The sequence below is a fragment of the Nyctereutes procyonoides genome, unplaced genomic scaffold (genome assembly GCF_905146905.1).
Source record: "Nyctereutes procyonoides isolate TBG_1078 unplaced genomic scaffold, NYPRO_anot_genome, whole genome shotgun sequence".
Taxonomy (NCBI): Eukaryota; Metazoa; Chordata; class Mammalia; order Carnivora; family Canidae; genus Nyctereutes; species Nyctereutes procyonoides.
Window position 1 is genome coordinate 15,733,054 of NW_026575036.1, and position 12,885 is coordinate 15,745,938.

The 12,885-nt window shown below is 36.1% G+C and overlaps 1 protein-coding gene across 3 annotated transcripts in view; it reads left to right on the forward strand.

The window, feature by feature from the left end:
- The window catches only part of BICD1 (BICD cargo adaptor 1), a 226,012-nt gene extending 214,261 nt beyond the window's left edge, over window positions 1-11,751 (forward strand). For 2 of the 3 annotated variants that reach the window (XM_055318861.1, XM_055318863.1), the window contains 2 exons: window positions 104-179; window positions 5,632-11,751. In XM_055318861.1, coding sequence (XP_055174836.1) covers window positions 104-151 — 48 coding nt within the window. In that variant the 3' untranslated portion in view covers window positions 152-179; window positions 5,632-11,751. The remainder of the gene's footprint in view (window positions 1-103; window positions 180-5,631) is intronic. The other variant, XM_055318862.1, reaches the window with a different exon arrangement.
- The last annotated feature ends 1,134 nt before the right edge of the window (window positions 11,752-12,885 follow it).

The window sequence follows — 12,885 nt, forward strand, 5'->3', positions numbered from 1 at the left end:
ACATTCCTCACTAAATCTCTCAGGCAACTGCTTTAGTTACTGTTACTAACACGATGCTCTGTCATCTCTTTGTATACATGTCTAATTTATCAGTTTCTTGTAGATTGTCAGCAGCCTGCTGCCTCCGTACCGCCACAGTGCTCACAACTAGCCGGGAGGCAAGACTGCCCAACTGTCAGGTAAATTCGGACGTCCTTTCTCTTCTCACCCAGCTGCATGTCAGATCCATGGATCCCAAGCTCTCCTTTCCAACACCATAACTTCCTATCCATAATTATATTTGCTACATTTTATCTTAAATATGGGCTATGCTAACATATACACTGGCTACCTGAAGTCTCCATGTGCCCAGCGGAAATACAAGAGAGCTAGAGTTTATTTTATTGGCCACTGGTGGGTAGACTAAGGGCTGCCTTCAGCTTCCTTGTACGAGTAAATGCTAGGATTAATCCTGTGGTTCACTACCTTCCAAAATATAAAACCTGGAATTACTAGGATGTTTGCCCTACTTTTTCTTGTGCTTGACTTCTGCCCTTAGCATATATTTTTCAGACAAATAAGCAAGAAGAATAGAAAGCGTCCCTCATGTCTGTTCCAAGACAACTTTATGAGTGTTTCTGTTTTTTTTCTCCACTCACGATCCTCATTAAAACTGATTTTGAAGGGTGGAGAAAAACTTAACAGTTGGCCTTTTAAAAAAATATCTGTGGTGATGGCTCTCTTTATGTGAGATTAACTGAAGAATTTTAAAGGCAGCTTTTCATACTGCTGGACACTAACTTGAAGAGATTGTTGACAATCTCTACTCCAGCGAAAGCTTTGCGAATCCATCATGAATTTACCTCCATATGGGTGAACTCCCACTCAGCATCAGAGCACCCCCTCAGGACCTTGCTTACATCTTTGTGTAATACTTCATCTCCAGTTAGTTGCCCTCTGACGGTGTGACATTTTTGTAGCCGGCTGTGGCTTTTATAGTCTACTTTTTGTTCTTCCCCTATTTTAGTGAACATGTCACTCTTCTACCAGGACAAGGCTGTTTTTGAGTAGGGGCAGGCCTAAATATATTTCAATGTATGTCAGGAATAGATGTCAGTAGCAGGCTGCCTGTGGTCACGGGTTAGAGCCACGCAAGCCAGCAAGCCACAGATGCTCCGCAGAAAAACAGCGGCAGCCAAAGCCCCTGTGTGGCTTGGTCTCAGAGGTGGTCGTGCAGCCATTTGGAGAAGTGAGACGTGGACTTAGCAGGAGAAGGTCCATGATTCAATAGGTCCCAAGCCACTGTCTCCTGATGGGTGTCTAGTCTGCTGACAGGATTCCAACAACAGAGTTTTTACTTCCAGAACATTCTTTGTGAACTTATGAATGCCATTTTATTACGGCAGCCAGCTGTAGACTCATTTTAATTATGTAAGTAACTGAAAATATTATAAATGTGCAGACCCATTGTAGTGGGACTCTGTATGTATAGTGGTAAAGAACATAGAGTCTCACCCCACAGGCCATCGTCTGACAAGCACCCCACCCACCCAGGACCTGGGACAGCGCCAGGCACACCACCAATGGTCAGCACCTATTAATCACAGGAATGAGTAGATGAACTCTGGAGGAGATTGCTTGGGTTTAAATCCCATCTCTACCCCCTGCTAGTTGTGTAATCATGGAAAGTTGCTTTTGCTGGCAAAGATTCTGTGTGTGTATGTGTGTGTTGTCATAGTCATTGTTGTTTTCACTTGTAAAGTAAGGAAGAGAATAGTTTTGAGGGATTCAGTGTGGCACAGGCCTCATGCAGAGTGTGCTCTCACTGTTACTATTACTAACCGTTCTCAGTACCTAAGCATTCTTCAAGGCAAAGGTCTGTGGCCTCTTTCTCTAATTTGCGTGGGGAAAGAATGGAGAAGCTTCCTTCTTTAAGTATTTCAATTAGGTAAAGAATGGGAAGGCCAATGGGGGAATTTTTTCAGTTTGATTTTATTTCACCTTGCCTTTTTTTTTTTTTTAAGGAACTAGTTTGACTAAATGGTTACCTGCCCCAGTTCCCAGTTCCGTATCTTCTGAGCTTACAGAAGTTAGGTTGCTTGCTACACCTTCACAGGGATGATTTACTTTAAAGAAAAGCAATTTAATGAATTACAAATGTTTCCAGTTTCTACTCATGTGAATACAGCATAGGCCGGGTTTCCATGGTTCCCATTGGGGTCCCCACAGAGAAATGATAAAATCCATATAGACCTGAAGAAACTCCATTTCAAAGTCACTGGGATTATAATTGGCTTCCTTCCCACCCATGCCTGCTGCCAAATGAATCAAATTTAATGCCCTCACTGCTCTTGTCACTTTGTGGCAGAAAAATTAACAGCCAACATTTAAATTCTTACCGTGTACATGATATGTCACACTTATTAATCATTATGATGCCTAGAAGGTAGGCATTATCACACCCATTTTTAAACCAGGAAACGGAGGAGGAAAAGAAGGTAATGTGACTTCTCCAGGGTCACCCATCCTGAAAGCAACTGAGCCCAATGAGTCTGGCACACATTGTCCTAAGTGCCAGGGTATGCCACTCTACTGCTGGGAAAAGTTCACCAATTTTAATTATGCTGTGAGGAGCATAATCAGAGAATTTAAATCACTAATGTTGACTCTTTATCCCTGAAGTGAAAAGGAAGGGGCATTTTCTTAATGAGAAACATGAGAAATAAAATCTGCTCACTATGTTGAGTAACTTTAGATCAGTGCTCTCTCTCTCTGTTTCTCACAATAAAAACTGTTTTACACTTCCTTCAGCTCATAATGTATGTTCAGATAACTTTTTAGGTGTATGGTTTTGAATAAATGAGCATTTTCCTCATATTTTCCATATATGTTTCTTATAGACTGATTCTGTTAGCTAAATTATTAAAGTTATTTATAGATAATAAACATCATGTAAAGGGAACGCCCAATGTGTGGCAGCCTTGGATGTAATATTTAAATATATGGAGATGTTTGAGATTTAGCACTTCTCCCCTTCTGTCAAATAGTCACTTACTTGGACAAAAAGAGAAACTTTCTGAGGAAATACTCATTTTTATGTCTTAAGCCTACTGTTTACAACATGATCTCCCTACAAAAAGCAGTTCTTAGATGTAAAGGTTGAATAACAAGTGGGTTCCTGAAGGTGGTTAGCAATCAGAGCTGAATACAGCCTATACCTGAAATAATTGGAACTTATCAAATATTTATAGCTAAATAAGTAAGCCAAGAACATATTTCTTCATAATCTATGTAGTGTGATTGTACTTTATGCAAATGTAAAATATTAGAAATTATATAATATTAAGTATTTATGATCCCTCACTTTATGTAAGAAATCTGAAATAATGAACAAACTTTTAAATCATCATGACTAACATAATGTGATGGTGTTGGGCCAAGCAAACTATAACCTGTAGTTAAGCTGTTGCTATACCCTCCAGCTGGTCAAGCAGAAATGCTTATCTTCTTCCAGAAACCAGTATCGTACTATATGTTCACTAAGGAAAAGAAAAGGAGAGAAATACTTGTCTTCCTTGATTGGGAAGAGTATTTGAACTACATGAGGTCTTCCAATACCCTTCTTATATAACATGACCACCCCATGCTACTTGCCACAACTTATGTTGAATAGTGTGTTTAGTTGCCTAAAAAAGAAACTTGTTCTAAATCATGCAGAACTGGGAGAAGCTCTGTTAGGTCTGTGGGAGTCTGTAGGCTGCTGTGTTTCCTGGGCCATCTGACTCTGTCTACAGGGTAGAGGAAGAGCCTTGCCATGCAATAATCGTTTTAATCCTTGTGCTGAAGCTCCAGCTCTCCCAGGGTTACCTACCACGTTTTAAAAATAGGTAGGAAAAATTATTTTTATCACTGGTTGCTCTAACTAGTACAGAAGAGCACTCTCCTCTAAATTCATAGCAGTTGAGTTTGGGAAGTAAGGATGACCTCAAGCGGATCAGTATTTTACATAATTATAATTTTGTAATAAAATTCAAGAGATATACTTGAAGGATAACTTCAGTACCAAAGATAAGAAGGATTTTTTTAAAAAGATTTTATTTATTTATTCATGAGAGACACACAGAGAGAGGCAGAGATATAGGCAGAGGGGAAGCATGCTCCCTTCAAGGAGCCCAATGTGGGACTCGATCCCAGGACCCCAGGATCACATCCTGAGCCAAAGACAGATGCTCAACCGCTGAGCCACACAGGCATCCTGATAAAAAGGATTTTTAATACTAATTCTAATGACTTCAATGATAATATTAGCTTTAAAAACAATAAATAGATAAAATAAAAATTATTTATTAAATATTTATTTATTTATTTATTTATTTGAGCCATGGCTCAATTAAATGGCTATGATTTGAGCCATGAATAGTTTTCTCAAATATTATTCCTGGCAGAAATGAATCCTACAGAACTGAATTTCATAATACGTGAGGGAGGAAATGCAGAATTTTAGAAAAATGCCAGTCTTTTTCTTTTTTTCTTTTTCTTTTTTTTTTTAGTCTTTTTCAATTAAAAGAAATCCCCATAGTTGCGTGTTCCCCAACCCAATTAGTCGTCTTTGATAAGGTCCAAACCCAAGTGTGTTTTGTAACTTTACTTTAGGAAATTCAATAATTATATTTCTTTATCCTTTAAGATTCATCAAGACATTAATGAGCCTGGACATTTATGGATTCATTTAAACTGAAGGCTCCCTTGGGCGGCCCTGGGTGGCTCACTGGTTTGGCGCCGCCTTCAGCCCAGGGCATGATCCTGGAGACCTAGGATCGAGTCCCACATCAGGGTCCCTGCATGGAGCCTGCTTCTCCCTCTGCCTGTGTCTCTGCCTCTCTCTCTCTCTCTCTCTCTCTCTCTCTCTCATTAATAAATAAATAAAACCTTTAAAAATAAATAAATAAATAAATAAATAAATAAATAAATAAATAAATAAAAATAAACTGAAGGCTCCCAAAGGTGGTTGTTTGGAAGCGTGCATTATATGCTCAACACATAGGAAGTTTTAAAACTGTCCTATTTTCACTGCCAAATAAAGCAAATAGTGGGAACCCTTAGAGCAAATTAGGCTTATCCTACAGAGTTTGGATCTACCAGAGAACTGTAGGGTCCTCTAAAGCTTTGGTCTAACATTGTCTACATCCCTGGGAGCTGGTTGGAAATGAAGATTGTCAGGTCCCACCCCAGACCTATGGAATCAGGTGCCACATTTTACCAAGATCCGCAGGTGATTGGTGCATACATTAAAGTTTTAAAAGAACCGACTTGAAGAAATCTTACAACTAACCTGGAGACCTAGGCGAAATGAGACTGTGTACAGAAATGGAATGGAGCGACATTGGGGGAAGGATTTATGTGTCATTTCCCTAACACGTTTCTTTTTCTTTTCTTTCTTTCCTTTTTTTTTTTTTTTTTTTTTTTTTGGTGCATTGTTTTTGAAAAGCTGCAGTCGTCTTAGCATGCTTTAGATTTAATTCTTTTCTGTGCAAAATTTGTGTTTATGTTTTTTAAATTTCTATGAGAAGGTTGTGTCTCTCTAACCCTTACAAGTGTGCCTGGCCCCCTGTGAAGGCGTTTCTTGCTGACATGCTTGTTTCTCCTTTTCAGTCCTGACCTAGCTCTCCCTGCCGAGCAGCCACATTCCAGCCCGCAGTGCGCCCCTCTCCACTGTCTCTCCAAGCCTCCTTACCCCTAGTCTTCATCTCCCACGGATGGATATCTAAGGTGAATGCTTTGTAGACACACACAGGACACTGCCCGAGATCCAGCGGGTGTTTTCTTCTCAGTTGTGAGATGTAGGATTGGATTCATGTTCATCCTTTTGGAAGATGAGAGAAAGTTAAGAAGAATAACACAAAGCACAGACTCCAGTGTGATGAAACATTTTACGGTTTCTGTAAGTCATGGATAAACTTCTACAATCAAATGGCTATGATTGAGTTAAATAAAAACAAAAAATAAAAGGAAACGGGAACTATGTATCTCAGATGACTGGCTTTACCTCTATAGCATAAGAAAGACCTAAGACCATGTAAAAATACATATATTGTAAAATCATCTTTCCTTGTACTTCAAATTCAGCTATAGAAGTTGATTCCAATATTTTTTGTCATTGATATTTATTTTATACTTTATTTGCCACATCATTTATGTCTATAAAAATCATTTCTGTGAGAGGTGAACTTATTAATTCCTTTATTTTTAGATACACATAATTTGCTCAATTAAGTATGAGTTTTAATTTAGTTTGAAATCTGGAATTGGCCAGACTGTGGTCATATTTCTTGCACAAAGTAATAAATGAGGTGCATCGGAATGTTAACAATAACTGTATTTTGCTGCTACACTGATATTGTTTATGCACTTATTTTCTGATCAGTAGCTCATTAACTGCTGGTTCTTTTTTTTAAACTAGAATTCTTCACTTTACATTATTAAGTAAATCTAAGAAAGACTATGTTATGATTCATTGACTTATTCAACTTTTGACAGCATCTTTAATTTTTTAAAATTGCCGAAAAGTAGATGCACTGGTGCTGCTCCTTTGTGTGTGTGTATGTGTGTGTGATAATGTTAAGAAAGCTAAATAACATGAAGGGAAAAAAAAGGTGTGTTTATTTAATGACCAGAATTTTTTTACTTTCCCAAATTCAGGGTCCTACTATGAGTCTTTCCTGCAAAAAGGTATCAAATGGGAAAATAGATAGATACATACATAGATAGATGTAAGTTAGCCTTTGGTTAATTAATTTATCCAGAAAGTGTTCAAATTTCGATTAAAATTGTATGTTTTGTTGTTGTTAGGTTTTTTTCATAATGAATCTTCCTTGCCAAAAAAACAATAATAAACCTTAGCTCATTGTCTACTTTTGACAAACACTCAGGTGCCTACAATCATTATATTATATTGAGATAGTACATGTTCCTAGTTTATTTACAGATTCTGCTGGGTAACTTTTATGACTTGATTTAAGGCAATGGATTTTCATAGCAAAGTTTCTTTTGCACATAATCTGACAAACAAGGAAAACAGCTAATTGAGCTGAAAGGTCTAACACTCCTGGGCTCCTTAACTATCAACTGTTGCCCACACAATTGCTCCTAGCCCTGATTCCTTGTCTAGTCAGGTAGCCTTAACTTATTTAAAACCATGACGGTTTGACCTTTTCATGTAACTATACCTGTAAGTTCTCTTTAAGACAAAAACACCCTCACCATTAACGTAAAAGGTAGTTAACAATGCAGGGCTCTAACAGTGGAGATCTAGTAGTGGAGATCTCAGCTTAATGAGTGGGAGTGGGTGGTACATTAATGTGTGGTCCATCAAAGATGGCAACCAATCGGTAATCATCAAGCACAGTGCAGGAGCTTTCATCACTCCTAAGCCTGTTAAGTAGTGGTCACTATTACCAAAGCATCAAGAGGATTCGAGTTCCTTATATGAGTGCTATTTTCAACAGTGTCATTTATTATGCAACTTGGAGTAACTGGAAATCTACCAAAATAGAGATTCAGATTCAAGTGCAGAAACAAGAAACAAATCTTCACCAAGTCCAGATCGTGGCAACCTAATGTTCTGCTCTTTCCTACCTGCATTGCCTTGCTGTTCCTAAACATTTTCTTCATTTTATTAGTGTTGTATCTGCCTGGTACCAGTATTACTGAGATAGTGTGGATTTTGTTGGAGTTCAATTAAAAGAAACTACCCCATCCCCACTCCTGCTTTTTTTTTTCTTCTTTTTTTCTTTACAAGCTTCATGTTTTCGGACCTGAGAAGTGGCATAGCTGCTAAGTTGACTTTTAATAAAAACTATTTGTGCCTGAGGGAAAATATGCCTTTTGAAAAAGTACCTCAGAACGTCTTCTTATATTGCCTCGTCAGTTTTGTTGGTAGTACAGGGAATTCAGCAGTAAGAATTGTCTGTGTGTAACTACAGGGCAGTACTGCCTATTGGCAGTGCAAGTCTTTCATGCTCCCTTTCTCTGTATTTATGACCTGTGAAAGCCAAGTTACAGACAAAACATTTATTTCTCTCCATGGAAAGTTTACCATTGAGTCTGTTATATACTGGTTTTATTTCAGTTCTTTATCTTGATAGAGTGGGAAATGCTTGTTTTGAAATATTAATTCTATAAATGGTTAATTTTTGCAAAATTTTGCCAAGAAGATATAGAAACTTGGAAATAAATTTCTAATTTTCAGCACAAAATTAGATAATAGTCCCTAAGCTGTAGGAGAGAATTCCATGTATTTACACTGTGGCATCTTTTAGTATAGTTTGAACTGAGCCATATCCATATTTATTTAGAGGCATTTAAAAGAATAAATATGTGTAGCATTGGTTAAAATTGGTACGTGTAAAAAAAATCAGGATTCAAAAGGAAATTGAAAAATTGAGGAATCAGTGAACATCAAAAAGAATGAGCCTCAGTAAGACTAATTGAAGACAGACTTGGAGAATAAAAACCAACTCCAGAAATACAATAAAAATACTGGCTAATTATTGGGAATACAGTGGGCAAAGATTAAAGGTAACCAGCAAGAGTGGTTAGCAAAGTAACTAGGTAGTTTTTTTAAAGTAAGCACAATTACCACCCTAAAAAGATGTTATTATGCAGAAATGCTTCCATAACTGAGGATTTCTCTTAGCTAAAAAATTAAATTTTATTTAAAGGAGCAATAAGTTGCCTTTGACCTGAGTGCACAGGGGTATACAGGACCCTTGGATTATTTTTCCAATCAGCTTCTGATTCATCAAATCCCTTTCATACATCCAATTCTGCTTCAATAAGAGGAATTTGGAGAACTTTGAGAAAATAGGAAGTTGTTAAATAATTAAGAAAGACCTATTTAAAAAGGTGAAACTTTTATTTAGCGTAAGGAAGAGGAGGCACAATAGTGATCTTCAAGAAAATGAAATTTAACAAACGAGAGATGCTGTAAGCTGTAGATATCGTTATTAAGCCTGGAATAAGAGAAGCTAGGTCTTTAGTGTGAAGGATTTATATTGCCTCTATGAAAGAGATTTTTAACAGTGAAAAGTGAATCACTGAAATTGATAATCATAAGGAATATTGATTTTTCAAAAATTAAATATTATTGGTTGTCTAGTAAGAATTGAGTTTGGTGGCAAGGTATCTTGTGATAATGTATTATAATTACAGGATTCCATAATCTTATGCTTCGTTTGAACTGAAAAATACATTAAAGTTACACTGGTTAGTCATAAAATATTTTATCCCTTGAAAATAAGATGGCAATCTTAATTTTTCCAAGATATCTGGTAAAAACCAAGATCATTGGTAATATTTTTTCTTCCAGTTATATTTCATAATATCTTTAGTAATTTTATTATAAAAAGCCTCAATTGTCAGAGTCTAAAAAAACAAATGTCCTCAGGAATACTTTGGAAATAGAAGGTATGTAATCTCTTAGGGGGGCAAATGCCTCTCAAGTTTTATCTTTTCTTAAAAGGATCTTCAATCTCAGTATTTCCTCTTTCTAATGCTTTGGAAAATATTCCTGTACAGTTAGGCCTTCTGTTTCAAACAACCATGAAACGTTGGTCAAATGAACCAACTATGAATGTGGACAGTAGTAAATAAAATCCTCTACAATTCTCAAGTAGGAATTACAAAATATGAAAAAGAAGAAATGAAATATATTTTCTACTAGGATAAGAATGGCAAATTTAATGTGTAATTGTTATAATCCAGCAGACAAAAGACATAATCTTTCTTTCAGAAAGACACATCAAGAAAAACTAATCAATTTCCAGTAAGGAACTGTGCTGATTCAGCCCAAGGAGGCCAAACACATTGATATTGTAGATATAAAGTAGGACTAGATTCAAAAGGAATTCTTAGGACAAAGTTCACAATTAAAAAAAAAATTGTCCTCCAGGGTTTTTTGTTTGTTTATAAACCAGAATGATTTAAAATAACCCTTGTATTTAGGATTGCAAGAAATTTAGAAGGATTATGTTTTCAAATACAGGGGACGTAATTCTTCAAAAAGCTGTTGAACTGGAGTTGTGAGAGATGGCATGATCAGTGCTGATAACAAGTAATTTTTACCTTGTAATCCATTTCTATGGATGATGAGACCAATCTAGCTCCCGAGTGACCTTTTCCACTGTCTGTAATTACCCCCCAGATGAGTTGCATCTGTAGGTAAATTCATCTTTATTTAAATGCCAAATTAACTGCTAAAGTCCCTGATTTGTTGCATTTGTAGCCTGATCCAATTATGTTGACATCTGAAAGATTTTGTCGAGGCATCTCTTTCATCCTTCTTATTCAAAGTATAACTGAAAAAGATATTTAGTATTGAGATATGTTCCCCAATCGAGGATTTTCCAAAAGTAATATTCTACTTAAGAAGAAGAGGAGTAATTAATTGCCTTTACTGTAAGGGTGTGAGTACATAAAAGTATGCGTGTAAAATGTTTGCATGAGATATTTCACATCATGTAAGCTTTCCCATATTCATAATACAAACACTATAAAAGTCTTATTTCTCTTGTTATCTTCTCTCCATTAGGAATGTAAAGAGATTACTACCTATATCTGGTCTCCTTTCCATATTGAAATGCATGGCTCTAATCCTCAATGTATTTTTGTCCCTTTCCTCTGGAGTTATTTAAATTTGGCTGATTTAAACTGACACCTGGATAAACTACCAAGCCAGATTATTTCTGTGATTGGAGTTTAAGTGCTGTGGAACATTGGTCGAGAACACATTTTTATTTGAACTTTTCTTTCAGAATTATTCTCTGATCATTATGGTTCTCTAATAAAAACACTGAGAAGTAAATCGGATGCTTTTAGTGTGATTGTATGTTTTTCTTTCTAAAATGTCATTTAAAAGCAAAGATCAGAGAACTATAAAGAGAAATGTCATTTTGTTGACAAATCCTTATTCAATAATATTGAATATCCATAATGAATCATTTTGTCATTTAGGTTTATAGATATGATTATGCACCAAATCTTAGAGGAAAGAAATGATTTTGCCATTATTGCCACAAAATTTTTAAGCTCCATGGTTTGACTGTTAGAGTCAATTAAAGAAGTTCTTTGAAAATCTTTTATGATATTTTTGTAATCTACTCAGTGTTTTTATTTGCATGACTACACATACATGATGAACCATACATGATTCTGAATTGTATTTCTTTCCAATATTAACATTTGTGTAATGTGTAGCCAACCCTGATTTGTACACAATATAATTATTGTTGTAACGATTCTGCTATTCCTACATTTAATTGCAATTTTGTTATTATGCCTTTTGGGATTAAATGATGTGAAGTGTTTCCACCTACAGATAATACCATATGAAAACATGACTAAAAGACTGACCTAAGAAACTCTTTTGTTGCTAATCATTTTTTAAAATCCAAATTTCAAGGGAAACTTGTTCTCAAAGACATATGCATTTATTTTAAATTCAGAAATGTTCTTATGAATTTATTATTGCTTGTCCTTTTTAATTTTTTTATTGTGGACAATCCTAAGTGAATGTCTCATGAGAGAATCCATATATGATATGTGCTTGTATTTGTGTAATCTGATCATGCACTCGATGGTTGGAAAAGGCACTCCAATGCTAAGAAAATAACCAAAAGCCAATATATCAATTCTTATACCTTGGTTTATGTTACCAACTGAATATGGTGTAATGCATAACTCTTTCCAGTAAATAAACTGGTTATCTTTTGTTCATTTCATCTATGCTACCTTTTTATCAGTTTGAGGAATTTTTCTGTATGTCAGTTTGAGTTGTACTTACCAAAAAAAAGAAGTATACGAACTTCTATATGATTTATATAGTTATGCAAAGAGCCCTTATTTGAACTAAAAATGAAATGCTGTGCTTTGACATTTCTACACATTCCTATTAAGTTATGTTTATCAAATTTGCCCGTTTTCTCCATTTGTCATGTCTCCCACTTGTAATCTTTTCTAAAAGCGTATTTTGGTAGGAGGATGCAATTAGCTGAATTAGATTAGGAATTTACCAACATGAAGAAAATGCCTGCTCTAAAAAAGAAAAAAAAAGGGGGGGGGGAACATTTTAATGAAAGAAGGATGAAGTTTGTATGCTTTATTTTGGGACACAACCCTTCTTTGTTCTTTTTCATATGAAGGAACAGCAGAGTCCAGAAACTGAGGAAGATTAATTTACTAGCTCCTTCTTCAAATATATGTTGGAACAAATCAGCTGCATTGGGAATCATCTGCTTTGACTTGGTTTTATTTCAGGAAGCGAGTTAAAGGGAGAACTAGACAGGATATGGACTTCTGTAAGATTTTGATGTGTTGAAATTTCTAAGGTAATCCTCACCATAACTCAACAGATCAATAGGCAGTACAACAGTTCTAGCTAACAGTTTCTGCTGACCTGTTGCATGAATCAACACTAGAAATAATAGTCTAAACTTTCCCCCAAATATCTCCTTTTTCTCTTCTGAAAGTTCTTGCTTCTGCTGGAGGTGGGATCCCTAGGTCTGTTTGATCCATGATCTTCTCTTACACAGTGAAGCTGATAGTTATATTCAAACGCTAAAAACTGGATCAGCCTCCAAGAGCATCAAGAAAGTTTCTACTTATCCCTGCATTCTGTAGGTGATTTGGGTAGCACATCATCCCCATGGGGGGAAGGGGGGGGAGGAAGAGTCCAGAACTGATGGGAACTTGTGGGAGGGATTTTCTTAATTTGGGATTGTACACACATTGACTAGTACATTGTGGGAACTCAATACATTTTTAACTCAAGTGGTAAGTTATTGAGAGATGGGTTCCTTGGCTCCTTGCCATCAAGCCTTAGTTATGACACATCTGGAATTGAGTTGATGG